Source organism: Trematomus bernacchii, unplaced genomic scaffold, assembly GCF_902827165.1.
Source record: "Trematomus bernacchii unplaced genomic scaffold, fTreBer1.1, whole genome shotgun sequence".
NCBI classification, from domain to species: domain Eukaryota; kingdom Metazoa; phylum Chordata; class Actinopteri; order Perciformes; family Nototheniidae; genus Trematomus; species Trematomus bernacchii.
In genome coordinates, this window is record NW_022987387.1 from 1,485,648 (window position 1) to 1,513,315 (window position 27,668).

Genomic DNA, 27,668 nt, shown 5'->3' on the forward strand with positions numbered 1-27,668 from the left:
AAAGAGAGAGAGAAAAGCAAGCGCCTGCCTCACATCTGCCAAGACAAACAGAAAGAAGAAGTGGGGGCTGCGGATAGTAAATCTTTAGTCTAATGAATGAGCACTCCCCAAAATATGTCACCCATTGGCCCTGCACGTTGTCAACATTCAACTCCAGCCACATTGGAGGCTTTTGTTCTCTCCTCTCTCCCCCCCAACACTCGGGTCAGCCCAAAGAAACTCTTTCCTTACTGCTGTCGTTCCTCTATTGTCCTGCTAGCATGCGTCATCAACAACTCTCAGTTTAAAAAAAATAGCTTTCAGCCTTGTGTCGCTGAGCCTAACTCTACACAAAACCTAGTTAACTTTTACTGACACCAAAGCAAAGAACAGTGCCTGACGAGGCACTGTGCCTCTGTTTGTGCAGAACAGGTTTGAAATGTTACCTAAATGAGACACAAAAAAGTGTTTGCTTAGCATCTGGCAGATACTCCTAAGAACTAGATGAAGAGAAAGAGGGGTGGGGTGGGATAAATAAAGATTGATTGATACAAAAAGATAGCGTTTAGAGAATATTAAATTGCAATTGGCGGGACAGTAATCTCCCAGTCGGAGGATATGAAAAGAAGGCGTAGACCAGGAGACGCTTTTGTGCAACTTGAAAAACAAGTGATCAGGTATCAGGGCAGCATATGCCAGACGTGTGTCCGTCAGGGAGGCGGGCTTTGGCTCGGTCACACCATGAATGTGAGGCAGGACCCAGTGTAGGAGCGCCTGTGATCTTTGTGACCAGCCCTGCTCTGTTCCTCCGTGAAACGCTAGACTACTGTGAGTCTGTTTAGGAGACCCAGAGTCAATTAGCCTCGCAGCACACAAAGCCAGGCGCAGTGCTCGCAGACGGATACCTTTGTAGTGTTTGTCAGCACTGCTCTAATTTACAGAGCTGACAACACGCTGCCTGCAGACAGTATCGATGAGATGTTCCTGATTTTTGAAGCTCATGAATATTTGATGTGAGAAACAACATCTACTACTGCTACAAGCCTAGTTCAAAAACTGTAGCTACTGCACTGAGGATATAAGGTTTTCTCTCTGAGTCCCTCTATAGAAATCTTTCATTTTTATTCTCAGGGCAAATCATCCCTGCACATTTAGAGACCATTTTACACTGTGTGGTTTCTTTGTGAGAGCTGCTCTTCAAGATGAAGCAGGACATCTAAAAGCATCTTTTCAAATCGGAGAAAGTCAACAAGGTAAATGGTAGCGGCGCACAGCACATTCCTAACAAGACAAGGACCTTGTATACAGCTCCTAGACACCATTACCAAGTCAAGGAGCTCTTTCAATACCTCAAAATGTGAATGGAGTCCCCGGGGGCACTTAACAAGATGCACCCTGGGTAGATGCAGAGGCTGTAAAGATGGGCTGGCAATCCAGAGAAGACAATCAGAGCTGATCAGAGACAAGAGGACAGCAGACAAGCTTTCTGCTGCAGAGGGGCTCACAGTTTACACTGTTTCATGTGATGGAAACAACTCTGAAATAAAAACAAGAGATTGTTAAAAAAAAGATTGCAACGTCATGTGACACACTCGCATGGTCAGAAATAACACACACCAGCCTGTACACTGTCTCCTGTGTAAAAGTCCTCGTTTTTTGACCCACCGTATAACCTTCAATAACAGTCACTTGTGCACTGGTCTGTGTTTCTATCTGTTCATTACCCAGGTTGATCCAAACACGCCATTTCTGTATAGAGCTTGCACACTGGAAGCACACTATTGTAGCATTTTGTTAGATAAAAGATGCCGTGGCCAAACCAGGCAAACAAAGACGCAGTGTGTCAGATGTCTTTGACTTTTTTGAGGGTTTGGGTTGTTGTTCCTCTTGATAACTGCAAAAGTACATAAAACATAATATCATGCTCAGCCACTTTCTTCAAAACTAAAATAGACGTCATGACAAATGTCCATGTATCCAGGGGAGACAAAGATTCAAATGTGCAGTTTGCATAGTTGCAGACGTGTCACCATACTCTGCGCTCCTTCTTTCTGTCCGAGCGGCAGCATTGGTCTTCACTGTGACAAACTAAAAGAGACCCGCTCTTCCTCTGGGCAGAAACAAGGTTTAAAAAATGTTAGATCTCGCTTTATGCTACAGAAACAGTAAACATCCCAGATTAAAAGAACATACCTTGTTGGTACACATTTAAAGGAATTTGTTCAATTAAAGATATTTCATTATTCAGTTTCTTTCTAAGCATGAGTTACAAGTTCAACTAGCTTAGCTTAGTTTTGCTCAGGATAAAGACACCTGACTATACCTCACTATAACACTCATTGATATTTACATTATTTGATTGCTCCGTTTATTAATCAGTGATTTAATTTACAATTAGCGAGTGTTAGAGAGCGTGACGTGTTGGAACGATTCATTAACAAAACAATTGTCTTATTTTGACGGTGAGGTAGCCAGATATTGTATATTATCTGTTTACTTTTGGATTTCCCAAATGCTGAACTGTACCTTTAAGAGTCAATAGTTTATTTAACGATTAGACACTAGCACCTGGAGTGCACAGCGAGCTTGTGGCACTCCTCAGGGATCAGAGGTTTGCCCAGGCTGAATTTCAAGCTAAATGCTAAATGCTAACGTTACCTCCATCATGGAGCCATTGCGTGCTCACCTCCAATAAATGGGGAAATACAAATGCTCCAGCAACAGTTATACTTTAGACAGAAGTGTGCTGACTGTTTTGTGTCATCAGTTTGTGATTTTAACTTTAGTGTTTCACCATGACAATATACCCCTTAAACCGTACATGTTATTTACAGTTTGCTGTGGAAGAACTTCACTGGCCTTCTGTTGGACCTCACCTGTGGTTCTTAAAAATATAATCTGTGCAACGTTTGGGTCTTTAAATACTCCTGGCCCTATACACTCTGCTTATTAGCTGCCTGCAAGGGTGTAAATGTCCTTTAATGCGTGCCATGATGGTCATGCTCTTAGTATTTATTAGGAGCTTTAAATTAGACATTTCATTATAGTAACAAACAACACTTGAACAGATGATCATCTGGTGATGCTTCACATTTAAATGTGAACTCGTGCCATCCCTGGCCATGCTTGGAGGGTGGAGGAGACCCCCTCTCTCTGAGCCCAAATCCCTTCCGTCTTGCGCGAGCTAACAGCATGGTAATGAGATGGTGGCAGATGCTCGCGTGCCTTTACAATCCTCCTGACCCCGACACACACCGACCCTCCTCCTGCTGCAGAGAGGTGCTGAGTTCTACTTACAGGCAGTAACACAGATTAATAATAACAATTTGTTTTAAGTTAATTCTTATTAAAAACCCTTGTAGCTTTCGGTTGTTTTCCTATCCTCACTTTATTTCCTGATCCTCCATGGCTCGTGTAAATCTCAATACGTTTGCTTTCTTGACATAATAACTTGGAGTTTAGAAAAAAACTGATCAAAACAGGGAGCACAAATATTTCCATTTTCTAATAAAGTGCACACACGGCACTTACCACAACCGCCCCGCCTGCACACCCCTCTCTGTGTGCGCCGCCCTCTCCACCTGCTGGGCTGCCTTTGTCGTCGGTGTCTCCTCCTTCATTTCATTGACAAAGTTGCTGAGCCCGTCGCCCTGCACCCCCCCACTCCCATTCAAAATCCTTTTAGTGCTCTTCTGGTCCCCAAGGACTGACTGAGCTTCCACCACATCACCCCCAGCCAGCCTCCGTCCAACTGGCCGCAGCCCCCCCCCCCGAGTCAAACACATCTCTGCAGCACGAGACATTTAATGAACATGGGCTTTGTCCGAAATAACGTGATAGCAATACAACAACCTCATGTTATCATCATCATCATAGTTTCCTGATCATTTGTATTATTCTATCATACAGTAACAGTGGGGGGGGGGCATTTGGCATGCAGCCACACAGTGTCACACACGGCACTTTTGGCTTGAATATGTGTATGTGTAACGGGTGGGATTGTTATTTATTTGCAAAGGAAACGTGATTTGCGCGCGTTACTCTCCCCCATGATGCCATTAGCGCACCATCAGCTCCTCGCCGGGGGTGGGGTGGGGAGGGGGGGTGCAGCTCGGTGAGCAGGGGCACTGGCCCGTGGCTAACGTTGTTATTTGTTATGCGACTCAGGAATCAGTTTTTCTCTTGTAGACGTCCAGGGCGGCGTGTCTGCTCCCATGAGAGAGACTCAGAGTTGTCACTGCATGGATAGAGCTGGGCACCGTGCGTAATGGTTCTGTAGATGCGTAATGGCCTGATACAACTGACTTTTCTGCCTACAAGCGTTGCAAGTTACAAAACACATGTAGGCTTTTGTTCTGACAGGGAACAGTGCAGTGAGTCCGTTTACATCTGCATGCAAAAATCCTCGAAGCTAAATGTCAATAAATATGATCATGTGAACATTTTGAGGACTATCTCCGATCTCAGAGGACACTTTGATAGACATCATATCTTTCCATATCATACTTTATAACACTACAAACAAAATGTAGGGGTGGTCGCCCTGGTGATGGACATCGGACACTAATGTCATGATAAAAACGAAATGTGCATCATTTTAAAAGTGTGGACTGAATGGACAATTTGCCCTTGTTGAGTCTCTCAGCATGATGTATGTGTGTGTGTGTGTGTGTGTGTGTGTGTGTGTGTGTGTGTGTGTGTGTGTGTGTGTGTGTGTGTGTGTGTGTGTGTGTGTGTTCAGCTGATGTCCATGGGTTTCTCAGAGGCAGATGGCGCTGCGCACAGCCTGTTCCCACGGGTCACACGCAGGAATTTAAAATGCAGATAAAATCCATCACAGAGACCGTCCTCTCAGAGATGCGGCTCCAGATAATTTGCTCTGTTGAAACCAATCAGCGCTGCGGTTATCAGATATGGCTCACACTCCAAATGAAGCTTATTGAGAATATAGATAAAGAATCTGCGCAGCGCTACTCATTACTTTTCCAATGATTTGGGGAAAGGGAATCTGGGGAACCTTCAGAATGTGACTGCAGTCTGACACGCTGATGAGGATGTGCTATAGAAATGTTTGCTGTGATGAACTTTACACATTTCAGAGCAGAGAGCGGATTAATATGTGCCATAAAAACACTGATCAGCCTCTGTCATCTCTCCTTTTTTCATCCACTGAATCAGATCAGCTTATGATACATCCAAATAAAGTCAATCCACAGAGCACCCATTGCTTCTCATAACTGCTGCACAGTAAACGCATAAGAGTGGGTAAGACGAGTCTTCCACAGCAATATGAGGAGGATATTAGATTTTATCTGACTTGAGCTAGGGCTAATTCTCACTTGGTGTTATTTGGCCGGGGGCCGTCTCTGAATGGAGGGTAATTGCCGGTTTGGGCTGTCGGAGGCCCGGCCAGATGGCCTGCTGTTTGGCTCATAAAGCTGCTCGCCCAGTTGTTTGCTCGCTGAGACACTCTGAGTGAGCGGGATGGTAATTTGGTCGGATCAAGAGATGTAGGCTTCCATACAACATTATTATGCATCAGGAGGAGGAGGGTGTTTGTGAAAAGAGCACACGTGGAGGGTCAGCTGAGCGGAGGGCAAACCACCACAACCCTTAGTGAGTGTGAGAATAGAGTTTATAGGGCAGAACAATCGAGAAACATCCCAGAACTTTTTTAACGTGTCATCACTCTTCATGAAATATTTGATGTCAAATGTGAATCAAGCAGTTGACAACTTTTTTTTCTGACATTAACTTAAACACACTTGATATCCCATATATCAAAATGAGACACCTTTTGTTCTTTGTAAGGGAGACAAAACATGGACTTATTGGCAAAAAACGATTAGATGGAATAGTCGTTTTATGCGTTTTTGCGCGCCCTTTGTGCAAAAAAAGGAAATGAATGCAGTAATATGGTCACATGATTATACAGTTGTGTAAACTAGCTGAGACATTGCTCTAGGGTATCAGAAACAAACAACTTTTAAAGATGTTCTAATGATAGAACAGTTGTTGGTTTGGTTGTGGTCGCATAACCACTCAGACTCATGGGCACACTTGGCTTCAGAAATGCCTTGCAGTGATTTAAAACATGTTCCTCGTGAGCCAGGCAGACGTGTATGTATTCAGATTTAGTGGCATGCGTTCACTGATGGAGAGGCATTTTGTTCATCATTTGCGCGCCCGGTGCGCACAAAGCAGAGCAAATACACAGAATGGAAAAAATGATATCTCATAAGCTCCAAAGAGAAAATTATGACTCTTAATTATTAGATTAAAAACACAATCCTGTAAAAAATAGCCTTGTTTTGGCTCTTGGCTATCACACATAATCGACGTTAAAAAGTCATCACAGAAATATTTTTCTATCATTGTGTTTGCTTTTAGAGTGTGCGCCGGGCCACAGGACAACTTTGTGTTTTACCCGCGCATAATAAAAGCCGCCCTGGCACACTTTGTGAATTGCTACCATAACAATGTAAGTCTGCCGCGGGTCAGGGTGCCGTTATGTTAAAAAGTGGCGGAGCCCGGAATATTTCCTCCTCTGGCCCATTGTTGTGGCACACTTTTGATTCTGGCTGTCTTCTGTGCTAGAGGGAGGCGGGAGAGACGGGGCTGCCATCAATAGTCTCTCCTGTGCGGCTTGAAGGAGGCCATTCTGGTGATTTAGGGGGAGAGGGAGCGGGGGGGGGGGGGGGGAGTACTTTTGTGTGGAAGAGAGACGCAGTTTGGGTGCGGGGCGGGCAGAGCGCACAGAGCGAGGCGCGCGCACACACTCCCTCCTTCTCTCTCTCGCTCACACACTCACTCTCTCTCTCTCACACACTGAGAGAAAGCTGCGTCTTTTCTTCTCGGATACACACACTCTCACTCATTCAGTGGCGCGCACACACACGAGGAAACGGACGTATGCAACTGATCTGTCTGCAAGGATATCGCCACTCTCTGCTTTTGTGTGCTTTTCTTTTCCAAAAGAGGACATTTTACTAATTTATTTATCTATTTATTTATTTATATTATCGTTTTATTAGCTATTTTTTTAGTTTTCTTGCGGGAGTGAGCAGCAGCGGAGGATCTAACATTCAACATGCCAGACGCCTAAGAAAACTCCCCCCCCCCCTCTCTCTCATCGGACTTTCCCTTCTGTGGAAAATACTCGCCACAGTGTGTGCACGGAAGATGAGGGGAACAATGAAACAAACCAAAGGAATTATTTTCTCCTCGGCACTGTTCAAGCTTCTCCTTTTGGTCGCGATTACGCGCGGTGCCACCGGTAAGACTTTGAAATATAAAGTTTATGAGGAGCAGAGAGTGGGGACGGTGATTGCACGGTTAAAGGAAGATGTAGCCGGGGTTTTATCCAAATTACCGGGTTCCCTGACCTTTCGGTTCCGCGCAATGCAACGAGGGAGTACGCCGTTCCTCTCTGTCCGGGAGGAGGACGGGGAGATCAGCATTGGCACCAAAATCGACCGTGAGAAGCTTTGTGAGAAAAATGTGAACTGCTCGATAGAATTTGATGTGGTCACACTCCCCACGGAGTACCTGCAGCTGTTCCATGTGGAAGTGGAGGTGCTGGACATCAACGATAATTCCCCCCACTTCTCCCGCGCCATTGTCCCTATTGAGATCTCGGAAAGCGCATCCGTGGGGACCCGCATCCCGCTGGACGGTGCAGTGGATGCGGACGTCGGGGAAAACTCCCTGAACACATATTCCCTTACACCCAATAACTTCTTTAAGATCGAGGTGAGGACACGGACGGATGGGGCCAAGTACGCAGAGCTGGTGGTGATGAGGGACCTGGACCGGGAGGTGCAACAAAACTACCAGCTCCAGCTAACGGCCTCCGATAATGGTGTTCCTCCAAAGTCTGGCTCCACTTTGGTCAAGATCAGCATCTCGGATTCCAACGACAACAGCCCAGCCTTTGATGAGCAGGCATATATGATCAATTTTCTGGAAAACTCTCCCCTAGGGACTCTAATCATTGATTTAAACGCCACAGATCCAGATGAGGGCACTAATGGGAAAATAGTATACGCGTTCAGCAGCCATGTCTCACCAAAGATCTTGGAAACCTTTAAGATAAACCCAGAAAGTGGCCACATTACCCTTATTAAAAAAGTGGACTTTGAAAGCACTGCTTCCTATGAGCTGGATGTTCAAGCTCAGGACCTGGGCCCTAATTCCATCCCTGGACTTTGCAAAATTGTTGTTAAAGTGGTGGATGTAAATGACAACAAACCAGAGATAAACATCAACCTGATGACGCCTGGCAAAGAGGAAGTGGCCTACATTTCAGAGGGGGCCCCAGTGGACACCTTCATAGCTCTGGTTCGTGTTGATGACAGCGACGCTGGGCTGAATGGGGAGGTGGTGTGCCGGCTGCACGGCCATGGACACTTCAGACTCCAGAAGACCTACGAGAAGAACTACATGATCCTCACTAATGTATCGCTGGACCGGGAGAAGAGGTCAGAGTACAGTCTGACCGTCATAGCAGAGGACCGGGGCTCCCCCAACCTCTCCACCATCAAACACTTCACCGTTCAGGTGTTGGATGAAAACGACAATCCCCCACGTTTTGAAAAGAGCCGCTACGAGGTCTTTAAATCAGAAAACAACTCTCCTGGAGCATACCTCATGACCCTGGTGGCCTCAGATCCAGATCTGGGCACCAATGGCCAGATTACCTACAGCATCGTAGACGCTCTGGTTCAGGGGAGCCCCATCTCCACCTATGTCACCATTGACCCTTCTAATGGCGCCATCTATGCCTTACGCAGTTTTGACCATGAAGACGTCAGTCGGATCGCCTTCACCGTTCAGGCCCGTGACGGGGGGAACCCAGTGCTGTCCACCAACACCACGGTCCTCTTGACTGTTCTGGATGAAAACGACAACCCGCCCATAATCCACTCCCCCTCCCTCCGGAATCACACCGCCGAGCTGTCCGTGTGGAAGTATGCATCACCTGGTCAGCTGATCACGGTGCTCAAAGTCACAGACCGCGACGCCGGCACCAACGGAGAGATTAGCTGTGCCATTGTCGGTGGCAACGAGGACAGGCTCTTTGTGATGGACGCCAGGCGCTGTGAGCTCAGAACCAATGCCAGCCTGGAACAGGCTCCACGGGAAGTGATGGAAATCAGGGTGGAGGTGCAAGACAGGGGCACCATCCGCCTGGCCACAGGGGCCCTCTTCAGGCTGTCGCTGCAGGAGAACATGGACATCTTGCCCCCCCTCTACCCCACAGGCTCCAGTCAGGCCCAGCTGGATCTCTCCCTCATCGTCATCATCTCTCTGGGCGCTGTTTGTGCTCTGCTACTCATCGTCATGGTGATGTTTGCCTCTGCTCGCTGCAACCGTGAGAAGAAAGATCCGAGACACAACTACAACTGCCGTGTGGCTGAGAGCAGCTACCAGAACCACCCCAAGAAGCCCGCCAGGCAGATCCACAAGGCGGACATCACCCTGGTCCCCACGGTCAATGGGACTCTGCCTGTGAGAGCCCACCCTCGCTCCCCATCAGCCTCCCCCGCCCCCGACAGAGGCACCCTGGGGAGCAGGCAGAGCCACCACAGCCGCCAGTCCCTCAACAGCCTGGTCACCATCTCCTCCAATCACGTGGCGGAGAACTTTGCCCTAGAGCTGGCCCACGCCACGCCTCCTGTAGAGGTAAGACAATTGCTCTTTAGCTTCTTTCTTCAGAAATAGATGGTCTGTCATAAACACACAGCAATATGTGTAATGCATATTTTAAAACCTACCCATAATGCAACACCTTTGTCCAAAATACTTGACCATGCACATTTGTTATCTATTTTTCAGTATTTGTTCTGAATGTATACCATATTAAGTTACATTTAGCTCTATGTGTCATGTTTTTTTTTTTACCATCACATTCAATAGCATGTTGCAATGTCATGTCATCCCCTACCACTTCCCCTAACCCCCCCCCCCCAACATTGTCTTGTGGCCTTGCTTGTTTGGGCTCCATTCATTTTCCCCTCCTCATTTTTTCCTTTTATTTTTGTCTTTCTTTCCTTTTCTGTCTTTTTTTTTTCCTCTTGGGATTGTAGCAAGTCTCACAGCTTCTGTCCATGCTCCATCAGGGCCAGTACCAGCCACGACCCAGCTTCAGAGGCAACAAATACACCAGAAGCTACAGGTAATGCACACACACAAAACTATGCGTCAAACTAAGCCATTTTTATCAGACACGGCAGAGAGAGTATGGTCAACATTCTGGGATGCTCTTTTGTACCCCTTACAATTATTGCCACATGAATTTGTCTGTTGTCACCATTTCACATATTTCCTGAAACCCATACCCAGTAGGTTTAGGGTTTAGTGTCAAACTGTATGCTCAATAACTTAATATTTGCATAATTTTATGTAAAACCTCTTTTGCAGAGCGCACTCTGGCACTCTGTGCACCTTATTATCTATATGTACCATGGCATTTCCCTAAATGTTTGATAATCTTATTGCCAATGTGTTTCCAGCCCTCTGTGATAAATGTCTGATGGCCTGCCTGTCTTTCTGCAGATACGCGCTGAATGAGATGGATAAGTTCAGTCTGAAGGACAGCGGGCGGGGGGACAGTGAGGCGGGGGACAGCGACTACGAGCCTGGCCGGGAGTCCCCCATGGACAGGCTCCTTGGTGAGGGCTTTACTGAGATATATGCCCCTGATGGCCAGCACAGAACGCATGCAGGTACACCCCTGGCCCCCCCATCCACCACACCCCACAATACCTTCATACCTCATCATTGTCCATCATGTGGTCGCACCAATGTTCCCACTGTCAGCAGTTTACAAGGAGTCAGTTGATTAAATATTCATGCATTGTGGGTTTTCAAAAGAAAACTATAAATAAATAAAACCATAACAAAGAATTTACTAATCAGGAACATTTGAGCAACGATTATAGGACAGTTAATCTCATTATTGAGTAATCTACTGAACAGTTTGACATATAACTAATTAATCAATATCTTTATAAATCACACATCAACATATCAATGACAATTTGCCACACCCCAGGAGACGTCTCTAACCCAACAAGATATGCAGTGTATTCTTATGTAAGATATGGAGAAGTATGGGCCTAGATTTGTCTCATAAATATTTGTGTGAACATAAAAATAATTTGTGTGTAAATATGTGATTTGTAAATGTAAAACACAATCCACAAATGCATTTAAAAGATTTGCAAACTCACAAATAAATTTGCAAATGTAAAACGGATCTGCAAATACGCAAAATATTTTCACAAATAAAAAAAGATCTGTGAATATCTCTTTAACATTTACAACTTTCGATCAGGCATTTGTGAATCCATTTTGTATTTGTCAAAATGTGTCTTTTTACACACACAGAGTTTTGAGACAAACTTTCCGCTGGTCTCGACCGAAATCTGCTCGTGTTATTTTCGGAAACCACGTGTACTTAGGCTACGCCACTTTCAAAGTTACAAAGCACTTCTCATCTCATTAATCGGCCTAGTTTTACCTTACCAGTGCAGTGGTAAGGTAATCTGTAGAAAAGCACCGTATTTAGGTCAGCCTTCACAGTAAGGCTACATTAAATGTTGTAATATTCATTGTGTATACTGTATATGTGTATATACTTCCTGTGTATTGCTTGTAGCCCCCCGGGACCTGAAAGTGGCGTATAACATGATGGTGATAAAGAATGCACCTAACGTACCGCTGTTCATTAAAGTAATACAAAAACGGCACATTAAACAAACCATCATGCTCTTACTTTGAAACCTTGAAATCCGGAAATGTCATCATCAGCAGGCCATCACGTGGTTTCCGAAAATAACTGAGTGACACGAGTAGATTTCGGTCGAGACCGGCAGGAAAGTTTGTCTCAAAACTCTGTGTGTGTAAAAAGACGCTCCACAAGCAGAGATTTGAGATCCACAAGAGCATTTTTGGTGGACAAATACAAAATGGATTCACAAATGCCTGATCGAAAGTTGTCGATGTTAAAGAGATATTCACAAATTCCTTTTGTTTATTTGTAAATTAATTATAGTATTCACAGATCTTTTTTTTATTTGTGAAAATATTTTGCGTATTTGCAGATCCGTTTTACATTTGCACATTTATTTGTGAGTTTGCAAATCTTTTAAATGCATTTGTGGATGGGGTTTTACATTTACAAATCACATATTTACACAAAAAAAATGTTTATGTTCACACAAATATTTATGAGACAAATGTAAGCCCATAGAGAAGCAACACATTTTGGGATGCAGATAACTGGGGCCCCCTCTGAAAAAAAATGTAAGGCTTGCGTATTAGCAAATTATTAATATATTAGATTTGAAAGAAATCTGAACATCTGAATAAAAAAATTGGTTCTAGAGCACCCTCTATAGATTTTAAAACTTATTGCAACAGGATCCACAAATCCACATGACCAGGTGACAAAACTTACACACACCATGAGAAGTGTGATCCATACACAGGATGACAAACTGCATTTCCAAAGAGCGAGTGCCATTCATTACTATTGATTTGCTGCCTGTTACCAAAACACAGTTTGAACTCTTTTGGCATGCCTCTATGTTCTGCATTAACAGAAGCTGCATGTGCATTGGAGGTTTGTGCATGAACACACTGAGCTCCACCTCACTGTCACTAAGTTATTGAGCTATCGCTCCAGATAGCTCCTCTCATCCTCTTGCACAGCCACCCATCTCTTCTCCCTACTGTCTCAGTGCATGGAGTTTCTCTCTTCTCCACAGTGGAGTTAAGAAGGACCAACTTTGAGCACTTGTTAAACATTGATTGACCCTACCGATTCAGAAATATTGTACCTACCGAGCAAACTCTGCACACATTGGTGTCTCAGCCTGTCTCCAGTAACGTCACACAGGTCTCTGCAGACTCTTTTATCTCACCCCAGAGCTCCCGCTTCTTTCCAGCCAGCTTCCCACACAGCCATCACTCCACACTGCGTTTGAGCTACATCCCAATTAAAATCAGCCAGACGGGCAGACAATCTCATCACTAACACCTCCTCCCTCCCGTCCTCCGTAGCTCTGCTCGTTAGTCAATCTCCTTTTCCCAACATTCAAGCCTTCACTTTCAGGCTTTTAATTGCCATGTGACGAATAGTTGCTATGGAGTTGCACTAGTGATTAAGCCCTGAAGAGCATAATTACATCTCAAAGCTCACCTTTCTCCTCCTGCATGCTCACCCCGCCTCCCGCCCCCTGTCCACTGCACCGTGGATGATTTGGAGCAGCGTTTAGTCGCTGCCCTGTCATTATGGCTGGGTATGGTAGCCCTCTCAGCTCAGGGAAGAACGAGGTAGAAACTCTTTGTTTGCACCCTGTCTGGATGCAGAAGATTTTATACACAATAAAATGTGCCTCCAGAGTTGAAGCATTACAACACTCATTCTCAAATGCTTAAAGTAATATGAAATCAAACTAATACACTTTGAAAAAATTCCATAGTCTGCTTTTTAGATTTATTTATTTATTTTCTTTCTGAGAGAGACATGAGAAGATCTATATGACTTTCCTGTCAGTGTATGAGGTACAGAGCTGAGGCCTGTACTACGAATCCAGTTCAACATATGTTTGAGTTATCTGGCTTAAAGGGGACCTATCATGCAAAATGCACTTTTGTACGTCTTTTATACATGAATATGTGTCCCCGGTGTTCCAGGGAACTCACCAAGTGTCAGAAAACACAACCCTCTCTATTTTCCTCCATACCCAAATCTCTAAAAAAGGGGCTGCAACGGATCTGATAAAAACTGATCCAGATTTGAACACTGTCCTGACGTCAGGACGGTGGCACTACGGCTATTGGGCCAACTCCACCAATCAGGAGGAGACAGCCACGGCCATTGCCGTTCGAAAGCGCTGGAGACGCTGTAGTACATATGCCAGGCCAGTAGATGGTGCTGTTCTGCCCTTATCTGCCCTTACACAAACAGCTAAAAAATGTCAAATTGAGCAAAATGAGGCATGGCTAAAATGCATGATCTGTTTGGTATTTTGAGAAAAAAAAAAGTATAAATATGCCTTATATAGGTATGGTCCTACACTATATTATTCAAATATAGCATGATAGGTCCACTTTAAAGGTGGGGTAGGTAATTTTGGAGAAACCAGCTCGAGATCGCTAGAATTTGAAAATACACAGCCGGAACAAATCTGCCACTTCCTTACAGAGGCCCTCCTCCAACACACACGAACGTGCACATGACCAATGAGGGCATTACGGCTTCCACAGATGACATTTTTTTATGGATTTTTTGTCAAAGCACTTAAGATATTCATTGCTATCGGGATGTTAAGAGCATTCCATGGAATATAACAAAAAGTGTATCTCGAGCCGGTTTCTCAAACTTACCTACGCCACCTTTAACTAACCCAAAACAAACGCGATCTCGCTAAACGGTCCTACGACGCTGGTTATCAACTCGGTAACTCAAGCCAGGGTTTCTCTGTCCGGCTGAGAGCGCATTCATGTGAAAGGGGCGGGGTTAGCAACATTTGACCAATCACAAACATGGCCAAGCGTACTGACAGCGCAGCGTCATACTTCCTGAATGAAAAGTAAACTATCACGTTAGACAAATATGAAGAAGTTAAACTTTAAACATCCATGACTTAAACACTTTATCCAGGATAAAAGCAACACCTTGCACAACCTGCAAGGTGAATACAGAACAGCTGGTAAAAAAAAAAGTCTTTGAATGCGTACATTAACAGGTTTATGATATCACTGCCCCGTCTAAGACACGAGTGGATCTGACTTTAATTACATTTGAGTGTTTCGTCAACTTAATGTGTTACTTAAAATAATACTTCTGCATACAGTATGTGACACTGTGAGTGTTGCACGGCCAGATACGGCTCAAGAAGCTGACTCAGATAAGGAAATATATGATACATTATGATGTGATATGATATGAATGATAATGGGACACATCGACGTCTGCACTCATAGGACTGTACGTAATGTTACTTTGATCCGGTTACTTATTTTGTGGCAGATATTTAAGTAAGCTTTCTTGACGCTAATGTTATAATAGTCAGATTGCTCTGAAGATGGGAGGGGATATTCTATTAATTTTCACGTTCACAGTCAGTTGATTTTTGCCGGCCGTCTTTCCTGCAACGGCAGTTTTTCTGTATTTCCTTTATCCTGTAATATGACTTGATCGCTTTAAACTCCGCACACTGAGCTCTGATTGGTCAGCAGGCGGTGCTTTCACTGAGTTGATCCCTTATCTGGAGCAGGTTTGCCGTTCAGCATAAGTTACCATGGAGATCTACCCCGGTAAGAAGAGAACCAGCGTCGTAGGACCGGAAACCCAGAGTTAACCCTGAAGTTACCTCGCTAAGCGAAAATCCGGCTTCGTAGTACAGGCCACTGGAGTCACAATGTGGTTAGCCTAGCTTAATAAAAACACTGGCAGCAGGGGAAACAGCTAATCCTGTAAAAAATATACCCCCTAAACCTCTAAAGCTTATAATGAATACACTGTACCCCCCTTTTTAAATAAAACATAAACAGTAAAATGTGCTGGAACTTATTCTGGGCAAATAGCTTCAGATTGTTTTTTTAATTTTGTATTCTGTCTGATCAAACACAAGATATAAGATGCTTATTAGGGAACTTTAAAGGATTTAGCAGACTTCTGTTCTCACTGCTTGGCGTCTGAATGCTAAGCTAGTCTTCCTCCTCAAACTCTAAACTAAAGTAGAATTTGTGTAATTTTCTGAATCAGTCAGTAAGTCAGCTGAATTGACATTACAGTCAGGCAGGCAGGTTTCACTTAATGTTCTTGTTTCTTCTTCTTTTTTACACTCAAATCATTTGGGTTAAATCTTTCATTTTTACCCTTTCATCAGCAGGGCAGCCAATCAGCCGGGGCCCCGCACTGTTTTCTTCCCTTTCAGTGCACCCAAATGCACTTTTCATCTGCTCTAAGATGTATAATAAATGTTCCTTTCATGTTAATGAGGGGATAATGAAGTCCCTCAATAGCACGACTGAAAAGCGCTGCACTCCTTTAATGAAGGCTTTAAGTTGGCATATTTGATTTGTCTAATTTATTCTTCAGAGATTTTCTATTTGAAGATTTAATATTGAAAAGATCGACTTGAAAGGGAAAAATGCAGGGCTTTTAGAGGAGGAGTAATTCTGAATGGGTAATAGGCATTGATCGGCCTTGCTGAATTGTCTGTGTGGTAAATACATTGGAGGTACTGTAAAAGGCAGCCTCCTGCAGAGAGCCTTTCAGACTCATTAGTGCATATTTCCACCATGTTTCCAGAGACAGCAGCAGAAACACCTGAGGAGAGCTAACATGAACATACACGTAAAAAAAAAGAAGATACAGGATAATGGCTGTTAATGGGCTTTTAAGCGCAGCGTGGTAGAATAATTTACTCCGTCCATATAAGAAGAATTTGATATGATAGTTGGTCTAAAATCAACAAATATTGAGATCCACTGTTTTCACTAGTCAGAATACCTTTATTCGTCCCACAGAGGGGACATTTACAAGGCCTCTGCATTTGACCCATCCTAGTGTCAGGGCTGTGATCATGTACGGCCCCCGGGGAGCAGTGTAGGGAACGGTGCCTTGCTCAGGGACACCCTTGTAGCACGTGGACTTTCTGGGACTTGAACTGGTGACCTTCTAGTTCCAAAGCCAAGTCCCCAGACTTTTCCCAGTCCATTTGTTTCCACCTTTTTAGAAATCATGACGAATTCTTGCAGTTCCTTGTCACGAGTTGTCACTTTAAAGGCTCACATACACCTGCATGGCACATACAAAACATAAACAATTGCTGAATCAACTTAAAGTGTAAATACAGCTGAAACAATTAGGCAATTATTGTTTTAGTTGTGTAATTAACCAAAATGACAGACTGTGAGGATGTGTGCTCCTCCCTGAATCACAGCTCAGTATTCTGATTACTTGATTACTATTCTGATGATATGTATTCCCTCTCCCCAGCCATGAGGCTGTGCACAGAAGAGTGCCGTGTGCTGGGTCACTCAGATCAGTGCTGGATGCCCCCCCTGGCCTCCCCCGCCTCGTCCTCTGACTACCGCAGCAACCTCTACATCCCCGGGGAAGAATCCCACCAAGCATGCGACCCCTCCCAGGAAAAGACCCCGCAGCCCTGCACCGACACCGGCCCCACCCGGAACCAAAGCTTCTCCACCTTCGGCAAGGACCTGGGGGGTGAGGAAGACAGAGAAGAGGTGGAGGGGGGGGCTTGTGTGGGCGAGGCCGGAGATGAAGACTTGTGTGGGACCACCTCTCTGCTGTCAGAGATGAGCAGTGTGTTCCAGCGGCTGTTACCCCAGGGGCTGGATTCCTACGTCCAGGTCAACGAGAACCAGAAGGGGACTGGTCTCAGCGAGGTGGGGGTACCAATGACTGGATCTTTAGACCGCAGGAGGGGCCATCTTCCTGGCAAGCCCAACCCCTCCGTCCACCAGCAGGGCGTAGCAGCCTGGGCCGCCAACACCCACTTCCAGAACCCGGGCAGCAGCATTGGGCCATCCAGCCCCCACCAGGGGGGCAGCTACCACACCCTCAAACCCAGCACCAAGCTCAGCTCCCAGAGCGGCCACAAGGGCACACAGGCCCCCAAAAACAGCCCCCAGAACAGTGGCCACACACCCAAACCCCATAGCAGCCCCCTCCTCACGGCACTGGTCAGCCCCACTCTGGTGCACCCCTCACCCGCCCCGGTGCCGGTGGCGCTCTGCCCCTCCTCCAAATGGCTCCCGGCCATGGAGGAGATCCCGGAGAACTACGAGGAGGACGACTTTGACTCGGGGCGCGGCCCCCTGCAGGGCAGGCGCTGCGACAGCAGGCACGAGCTGGTGGACGCCAGCGAGCTGGTGGCAGAGATCAACAAACTCCTGCAGGACGTCCGGCAGAGCTAGGCCTCCTGTTTCATTCTCATCCTCTTTATTTATTCACCACCCACGTCTGCTTTCTTTACTTCAGAATGAAAGTGAGGGACGATGGGTGGCAAAAGATGGACAGAAAAAATACCTGCAATTGTCGTTAAAGTTGCATTTCTAATGTAATAACTGTGTTTTGTGAATGCTAATTATCCCAAAAATTGTTTGTAATTGCTGGTTTGGTACACAATGTACACTATGTGACTGTATTTATCTTTGTATTTTAAAAATACATTTGTATACTTATATTTATAAAAGAAAGTGTATATAAACTTAACATAAAATTCTATTTTTATATTTTTAATGCATGTTGATTACAAAAACGTTGAATCAAGACTTTGACATGCGATTTACATTCTACATATTTTAATTGTCTTTTGTATTGTGGTTCTTTTTTATTTATAACTATGATGTGTATACATGAATATATTAATGAATTAATGGACATGTGTCTGTGGATTATTCTGGGGATGGGGACAGTACACAAATAAAACACAAACATTACTCGGGTCTGACTGTGGGTCATACTTTGCTGCGGCACAGGGAGGTTTAACAGTATTTCATGTATTGGATTACCAAAAATAAAAAGGTTTACCCTTTAGTTCATGATCTTACATGAACAAAAGTTCACTCTGAAAGGAGGTCAATTGGGTCTTCATGGATTGTCTCATGTAAACGGAGGTTAGAATTATTCTACACTGTCAGAGAACTTTATTGGGTCTTTCTTTAGGCATCAAACCCACAATATGTAACAACAATAATTTATATTAGAAAGACAGGCTGCAACAACCAAGTGAAAAGGAGTTAACATCAAGAAGAAATGAGTGGCTCACAACATACTTTTAATGGAGGGATCTCATTCCACTGTGTGCATAAGTGTCCGTGTCTCCCGATCACACAGGACCGATGGATTCCCCAGAACCATCAGGAATACATATAAGACCTGATAGTTGTTCCAAAGTGTGGGACTGAAACCTCTGGGAGTCAGATTTGAGTTTCTGTCTGAGGATCTGAGCTGATGCTGAAATGATTACATTTAAACCAAAATCCAATTATTTCAAGCTGGCCTTTGATTATGAATTATTTATAAGTATATTTATTAATTGTACTAATTTTGTATAATTTATCTAAGTTTGAAAACGATATCCTATGTTATTAGTTTTGTGCCATGCATTTGAACTATATTACTGTTTATCATAGCTTTTAATTTAATATTGTGTTTCTATCTAAAATATTTATATCAATATAATGTCTCATGTGCACGTGTTTCACTTTTTCTATCAGTCAAATCACACACACCATATCAGGTCAAACACGATCCAGCGTTCAGGCAAATAGCCATCTTAATTAAAAATACTTATCAGGCCAAATGTTGTGTGGGGGTAGAAATTATGACTTTCTTGTGCAGTGTTGCAACATTTAGGCAGTGAACTGATTATTCAATCAACAGAAAACTTAAATATCATTAAATTAGATAAAGTCATTATTTCAATTATTAATTTATTTAAAGTTGTCACATTGGGCCCTATAAAATACTTTAAAATGAATGAATTAACATCATTTTAGTTCAGCTAATTGAATCATTGTTTAGTGATGTATCGCTGATATAATCATTAACTGCAGCCCATGTTGAGATGACCTGGTGAGTAGCATACACTGTGATGTTCTCTATGAAACCTAAGTCTATATGAAAACACTGTAGATACATAGAACCTACAGGTTTTACAATGACTAAACCCAGCACCAGGCTTCACCCTCATGGGCAGATTTGGTTTCTTGTCAGTGTACAATTTGTGCAAAATGCTCCTGTTCGTATGAGAAGCATTTCCACACAAACTGGATGATTGCTCTCAGCCCAGAGCAGAGAGAGGGGGTGGGGGTCTCTTAACATCTAGATAATGGGCGACACCTAGAGGTTCCTCTGGTGCACTGACAGCCAAAGACTCCAGCACTTAGCTCTTCCCTTCCCTCCACCAGCTCCAGCTCACAGAGCCCCCTGCAGGACAGAGCCCCCCCCCCCCCTGCAGGACAGAGCAGCAGCTGCAGGGAGCCTGCAGGGGATCACACACACGAGCTGTGAAATATATAGAAATTACATATAGACAAGACAAAAAGTAAATGTATAAAGTGGAGTAAACTTCATTTCCCCTACAGGACAGTAACATTGCTTTTGTCTCAGAAATAAAGACTATGAAGATAAGTAAGAACAATAAATAAATTATCAACACACCATAAATGTTCAATCAGCCATTAACCTGTTAAGCCCTGAGCCTGTTTTTCAGGTCTCAGGCTCGAAAATGACATTCCCAGAACAAATGACCATATCTTCCCTTCTAAAAGGGTTAAATTAATAATCTTTTTTCTCAAAGTAATGATAAACCTGTGAGTTGGATGTAGAAAAGTCAGAATCAATATAGATGTTTTTTATTTTAAAGAAAATTCAGATTGAACATAGTAAAAAACTGTATTATAGTGTCCGTCCAAAAATTCTTTTTTACTTATAGTGAAAACCACCCTTGGATGATGGGTTAGTAGACTAAAAGCTTTAGGAATCCAAAGTACAACATATAATACGTACCCTGTATCAAGATTGATGCAAAACAAGTGACATTTGACCTTTTTAGAGAGGTTTAGCAAAAAGAAACCACTTCTGGGGTCATTTGGGTGGATTTTCCATATCTCTGGCCCCCCTTGCTCGATTTTGATGGTTGACACCTCTTTCTGACCGTTAGAGCCAATAGAATTGAAGGGGGAGTCCCCCACACACACACGTTGTGAAGAGAAAAGGTGGGGGCTTCGCGCATGTAATTTTCAATCAGAGTGAACCTATCTCTAGCTTTGACATCTGGAAACGGAAAAGCAGTTTTAATGCTTATGGATTATCAGAAATCATTTCAAAGCATTAGCATTTGCAGCGTTTTTATCGTTTTAATGCCATTGAAGACCACTTTGGAGAAACTACAGAGCCAAGGTAAAAATGTTAGCATTTTTAGCTACCTAGCGTCACCTGTTTTGATGTCCGTTTTTGCTTATAACGTCGCAAATACGTATAATTCAGTGGTAATGTCGGTGTTAATAGATTCTGTGTCACCTCACGATGTGAATCGATGTGTTGGATGTGGTGAAAAGATAAATAATAAGGTTTTGTGAGTGATTTTCGGTGCAGTAAGGTGTTAGCATTTTTCGCTCGTTGCTAATTCAGATGCATTGTGGGTTTTCTTTAAAAAAAAAAAAAAAAATGATCAGTTAGATGAGTTTCTTCCTGTTACATGGATATAAAACATTCATAGTTTTATTAAATGAACATGCCCTCAGACACTGTTTCCTGTATGATGTTTCCGCAGTTCCCCGGTACCGGGGTCTCTCGGGCTTAACAGGTTAACATGTTATCGTCTGTCTATCGTGAGATGACACAGAATCGATGGGTACATACATTATCACTCTATGATAAGAACTTGCGACTTTATAAACAAAAACAGACATCAAAACATGTGGCGCTAGGTAGCTAAAAACGCTAACATGGCTTACCTGTGTCGTTGTCTGGTCAAAAGTGGTCTTCAATGGCATTAAAACGATAAAAACGCTGCTGAAGTTAATCCATAGGTTAATCCAATGTGTCTGTGTCCCTTTGAAATGATTTATGATAATCCATTAGCAATAAATCTGCTTTTCCGTTTCCAGATGTCAGAGCTAGAGTATAGGTTCGCTCTGATGCAAAACTGCATGCGCAAAGCCCCCACCTTTTTTTTTTACCATGTGTGTGTGTGGGCAAATACCCCTTCGATTCTATTGGCTCTAATGGTCAGAAAGAGATGTCAATCACCAAAATCGACCAATGGGTTCCAGAGAAACGGTAAAACCCCCATTTCCACCCAAATCACCTCAGAGGTGGATTTTTTTTTGCTAAACCTCTCTAAAAAGGTCAAATGTCTCTTGATACAGGGTACTTATTATATGTTGTACTTTGGACTCCTAAAGCTTTTAGTCTACCTTACCATCATCCAAGGGTAGTTTTCACTATAAGTAAAAAAGAATTTTTGGACGGACACTATATGTACTACATACTATATACTACATATGTTCAATCTGAATTTTCTTTAAAATAAAAAACATCTATATTGATTCTGACTTTTCTACATCCAACTCACAGGTTTATCATTACTTTGAGAAAAAAGATTATAAATTTAACCCTTTTAGAAGGGAAGATATGGTCATTTGTTCTGGGAATGTCATTTTTGAGCCTGAGACCTGAAAAACAGGCTCAGGGCTTAACAGGTTAACACATGGGCGTAGGAAGCATCCTGAATGTGGGGGGGACATTTTTAACGGGGGTGTGGGGGCGAAAAAAAATATAGATTTCCTGTATTCTGGTGCATTTTAACAGGTGGTTTGATACTTTTATGTGGCTATACTAGCATGAGGAAAATGATGGGTACATTTTGTAATTTCAGTAGTAAAGAAAGGAAACATATTTGATTATTAATTCAGAGCTGTCTTTGAATTAATAAAAAGCAGTTTAAATGCCCATTTTTTGTACATTTATATACAACAATAAATATTTGTGAGTGCATTGAGAGATATTGTTGTGGAGAGTCATTTATATATAAATCGCAAAATACATTTGTGAATCCTTCTGTGAGCATTTATTAATATTGAGACTGATCTGACTCCATACGGTTGTTAAGTTCACCTAGGAATGGTATCATTGACTTAAATGTTCAAATAAATGTTGCTCTTCTGTCTATATTGGTCATATGATGCCCCTTGACTGAAATGTTTCCTGTTCAAGATCCCCACTGATTTCCTTAAAATCCTGGGATGAGAGTCCACATCACAATTTACTCTCAACTGTCATTTCCCTTTCATCACTCACCTCAGCAATGGACCTCTCTCCACTGTCCCTGTATTCTGCCTCTGACTCACTCTCAAGTGCCTAGATGTCAAGAGAGGTGGTGAAGTGATAATAAATACTGATAAATACTAGTAACCTGGCATTTCGATGCCTTTTCTCATCTAAACTATTCAGTATTTGTATCTCTCTATCAGCCGCGGCGTTATGGGTGGGCCTACTGGGCCTAGGCCCACCCACTCTGTTACTGGGCCCACCCATTCATTGATCAAAAATGACTGGGCGAAAATATAGTTTCCAACATTTTTATTTTTGATTATCAAAACTAACGATTACATAATAAAATAAGAGCAAACATGTGTTTCCCTTTAAAAAAAACTTAGAAAATTAAAAGCAACATGAATTAATGTAATCAGGCAACGTAAAATGTGAATTTGGACCGAACTCATAGTGGAAGCGCGGGAGCAAACACATCGTAGAACGTCTCGCGGGCGCGCGCAGATGGAGGACAGTGGACTGGACAGACACAAAAAATATACCGCACTCACTAACGATGTCACAACAATCGATGTTCAGGTTTTCATTTGAAAGAGTAAGAAGAGTCATCCTCACAGCAGGTGCCGCCTTAGAGAGACGAGAGTGTGTTTAATGTTGTGCCCCGCTGAGCTCAGTCCCTCTGCGGGACGTAGCACCCGTTGCAGGATAACAGAAAATAGCATCCCAGTGCCGGACCTCTCAGCCATAGATGACCCGGCGGCTACACAGCCAAAGCTCATAAAGTACCCTCAGACACTTTTTGGACAAAAGAAAAGGAGCTCCGCTGCCCACTGGTATGACAAGAACACATTCTTGGAGTATAGCATTAGCAAGGACAGTGTGTTTTGTAAAATATGCCGACATTTTAGTGAGAGGCGGGGCCGGCGGAGAAGATACATTCAGTCGCCATGGTTACAGGGACTGGAAACATATCGACTATGCTCTCAGTAAACACGAATGCAGCGCAGCTCATGCAATAGCTATGGAGAGAAATACAAACTACAGACAGTGCGAGAAGTCTGACCATGGAACCATCCTCCATCAGCTACTCAACCCAGAGGGCCGACAGGGAGAGATCATTGAGAAAAATCGGGAACACGTAAAGTTTTACCGGACATAATTGTCACGTGTGCAAAGCAAGAGATTCCTCATTTCATATTGAGACTAAATATCTAGGGAAATGATTAAGAAACGTAGAGCTAAAATGTAATGCCATTTGCAACTACCAGAGCGCACCCAGACGCATTCTCCAGCCCAAATCAGCAAAGCTTATGAGTGTGAGGCAACAGTGTCTGCTACCCAAAAGCTCTGCAGTATCAGAAGGAAGTAGCCTAATGATAAATCTGCTGCCTCTGAAAAGTGCCGCGTCTGAGAACCAGTGCCTTTTACGCACGGCCGCTCACTTCGCTCGATCCGCTAAAGGACATCAGGCTGCAGTCTAACCACACAGACACACATCAGGTGCTCGCTCATTATTCCATATTCTGCCGTTGTATGCTCTTTGTTTCTAAACGTATCAATGTATTGTGAACCAAAACTAAATAACATGCAGTATAACATTTATTTTCACTCATTGCGGCGTGCCGCTTAATCATTTAAATAATATTTAAGCTTCTCATAAGTGAAAATGTTTAAAAGAGAAGGGTTTTGAAAAAGTGTCTTTACTATAGGAAATATGCATTACACAGTTGCCTACAATGATATGCAGGCATTTATTTTTATTACATTTTTGTTAACGAGAAACATCTATTAGAACAGGCCCAGCCGAAATTACATTGGCCCACCCACAATTGAAATCCTGGCGCCGCGGCTGCTCTCTATCATGACATAAAGACGAAACTCCTCTCCAGAAGTGAGACACCGCCATCACTGTTAACTGATTAACTGCTACCAGCTGATGACTTACTTTCCTCTTCTTTGAAAAAAATGTTCTTATGTCCATGTTGTCTGGGGGAGAAAACATATCAAACCAAGAGATCGTCAGCTTTGATTTTCGCTGTATTAACCATTTCCTGAACATTTGGTGTGTGTGCCTTACCTCCGCTACCGGCATGTCCAACTATGACATCACTCCTTGAACATGCGCGCGCTATGTGAGAATCTGCCTTGGTACAAAGTAGCAGTGAAAACATGGTACGGAGTTTCATTGATTTGGGCATTCTCTCAATAAGCAAGTGGAATGGATTTCATTTGATAGTGAAGCACTGACACAGCGCTCGACAAAGTGCGGCGAGTGGATAGACCGATTCACGGACTTTCCGCATAGTAAAAGTGGGGGGGTCTAAACTAATCATTTGAAAAAGTGGGGGGGACTTGTCCCACCCTCATATAATGGCTGCGACGCCCATGGGTTAACACAATGTTATGGGGAATGGAAACTCAGCTGTGTGTTGACAAAGTGGATAGACAGGACGCTGAAACGGGGTTATTCACTCCAGTTTTGCAGCGTCCCACCTCCATTCAGAGGCATGCGAGAGGTAAATCTGTCATCCCAGGAGGAGATGGGTTTCCTCTCAGCAGAGATTCAGGCTCTGGTGCAGAAACAGGCGGTGTCTGTTGTGCACCCTCAGCACAGAGAAAAGGGTCTATTCCATGTACTTCCTGGTTCTCAAGAAGAAAGGGGAATTCAGACCTATTCTAGATCTCCGCGGCCTGAATCGCCACATTTCCTGCAGAGAATTCCGCATGTTAACTATAAAACAGTTAATGGGGCTGGTGCAACCGAGCGATTGGTTCACCACCATCGACCTGAAAGACACATACTTTCATGTGGAAATTGCTCCGGAGCACAGAAAGTATCTGCGTTTTGCCTTCCAGGGGGTAGCCTATGAGTACAACAGATTACCGTTCGGCTACTCCCTATCCCCACGCACGTTCAGCAAATGTGTGGCCACTGCGCTCCAACCGCTGCGCGTCCACGGTAGGGATGCCAGAAACTGACCATGATCAAATTCGAAAATCGGACAGCCCTGGCGAATATTAATCGATTATTCGCCGCCGCCCCCCCCACCCCGCCCCCCGCGGGAGAGAAAAAAAAAAAGTATTTTCGCAGAGCTTGCATTTTACTTCATTTGCACTTGTCAGCTCGAAGTAGTTCCACGAGGAACTCTTCTTTGTTCATCTTTAGTTGTGTTGTTCTCACTGTTCTGTATATCGCCAATAAATCAATCGCACGTGTGACGGAGAAGGGGGGGGGGGGGCGGGGTCGGTGTGCAGACTGCTGCAGCAGGCAGCAGCAGTCTGCACTCTGCGCAGCCTGCGCTGCTGGCTTCCTCCAAGTTTACAGTAAAACAAACTGGTGGTGTGACCAATGGCCATTTACAATTATTAATACTGTTACTATTATTAGCATTAGTCTATATTTTGGTTGAAACTAAGCCAGGAAAAAAAAGAAAAACATAAATAATAATAAAAAAATATATAAATAAAATCGAATTTTAAAAATAATTTTCGATTATGGAGACTGTAACGAATATTCGAAAAATCGAATAATCGCTGGCATCCCTAGTCCACGGCATGAGAGTTTTCTTTTACCTAGACGACCTCATAGTCATGACCAGGTCCAGGGAATAGGCAATGCTTTGCACAGCACAATTGATCCTACACCTAACCAAGTTGGGGTTTGCGATCAATTTGAAAAAGAGCACCCCCATACCTCATCAACAGGTGTTGTATTTGGGAGTGTTGCTCAATGCAGGCGCGCTGCGCACCACCCTGTCAGCAGACATGCGTCCCTGCTCCGGGCGGTTCCCAGGCTGCGACAGGGGGCACAGTGACAGCTTTAACTGTCATGCAGACTCTGGGTCTCATGGCGGCTGCTCACGTTGTGGTCCCGCTCGTGTTACTGCATATGCACCGCCTGCAGAGGTGGTTCTCCAGCCTGTGTTTGAATCCCAAGAGGCCATGGCCAAGGAAGCTGCTATACGCCTTTCCACCGCTGCGTCTCATTCTCCCTCTCCTGGGGAGAGTGAGGCGAGAACGTCTGGCAGTCATCCTAGTAGCACCAGATCGCGTCGGGGCACCGTGGTACTCAGAGATGACACAGATGAAGGTGGGCCAGCCCTGGGCGATCCCCCAGTTCTGGGGGGCGATGTCTCAAGAGGCAGGTGCAATCGGGGCGTTACCCACTCTGGGCCGTCCTCTCCAGGCTTGGCTCCTGAGAGGGACAGGCTGAGACAGGGTGGATTGTCTGACAGTGCTCATTCTACGGTGAAGGTGTATGCAGCAGCCATCTCGTCCTGCCATGAGGGATTTGGCGGCAGGTCAGCCTCTTCTCATCCACTGATGTCACGGTTTTTACAGGGGGTCAGGAGCCACAGAACCATTTGAGCCTCTGGAGCACTCCTCCCTGAAAGCACTGTCATGGAAGACAGCATTGCTACTTGCCTTAACGTCAGCCAAAAGAGTGTCCGAGTTAACCGCTCTGTCGGTGCACCCGAGTTGCTTTGTTGATTCGGGGTGACCGGAGCGGGGCGACACTCAGACCGAACCCCTCCTTTGTGCCCAAAAGCCTAAGGAGTGCGTTCAGATCGAGGGCTATTCAGTTAGGGGGTTTTAGTCTTCCACCCCATAGTGGGGCCAGGGAAGCTAAATTGCACCTCCTCTGCGTGCGCTAGCATGTTATGTGGAGCGCACGGCTGCCCTTAGACGCACTGAACAGCTGTTTGTGTGCTTCGGGGGCGGGGTAACTGGAAAAGCTCTGTCCAAGAAACACCTGGCAGGCTGGCTCTGCGAAGGCATTGCACACGCCTACGGACAGACGGGGAGAGCCTGCCCCGCGGGGGTCCGTGCACACTCCACACGGGCTGTGGCTGCGTCA

The 27,668-nt window shown here is 44.3% G+C and overlaps 1 protein-coding gene across 4 annotated transcripts; it reads left to right on the plus strand.

Annotated features, from left to right (window-relative positions):
• The first annotated feature begins 7,088 nt into the window (after positions 1–7,088).
• On the plus strand, positions 7,089–18,465 carry pcdh18b (protocadherin 18b). 4 transcript variants are annotated; one of them, XM_034133728.1, is made up of 4 exons: positions 7,089–9,663; positions 10,068–10,156; positions 10,537–10,706; positions 17,000–18,465. In XM_034133728.1, exons 1-4 carry the CDS (start codon positions 7,162–7,164, stop codon positions 17,941–17,943), a joined length of 3,705 nt encoding a protein of 1,234 aa, XP_033989619.1. In that variant the 5' UTR covers positions 7,089–7,161; the 3' UTR covers positions 17,944–18,465. The 4 variants fall into 4 exon arrangements, with proteins under 4 accessions (XP_033989619.1, XP_033989632.1, XP_033989626.1 ...); XM_034133741.1 differs by having other exon boundaries at positions 10,537–10,652; XM_034133735.1 differs by having other exon boundaries at positions 10,101–10,156.
• Positions 18,466–27,668: the final 9,203 nt, after the last annotated feature.

Coding starts and splice junctions, on each gene's coding strand:
- pcdh18b (XM_034133728.1), top strand. CDS start 7,162: ATGAGGGGAACAATGAAACAAACCAAAGGAATTATTTTCTCCTCGGCA. Junction 9,664..10,067: donor ACGCCACGCCTCCTGTAGAG/GTAAGACAATTG, acceptor TTGGGATTGTAG/CAAGTCTCACAGCTTCTGTC. Junction 10,157..10,536: donor AAATACACCAGAAGCTACAG/GTAATGCACACA, acceptor GTCTTTCTGCAG/ATACGCGCTGAATGAGATGG.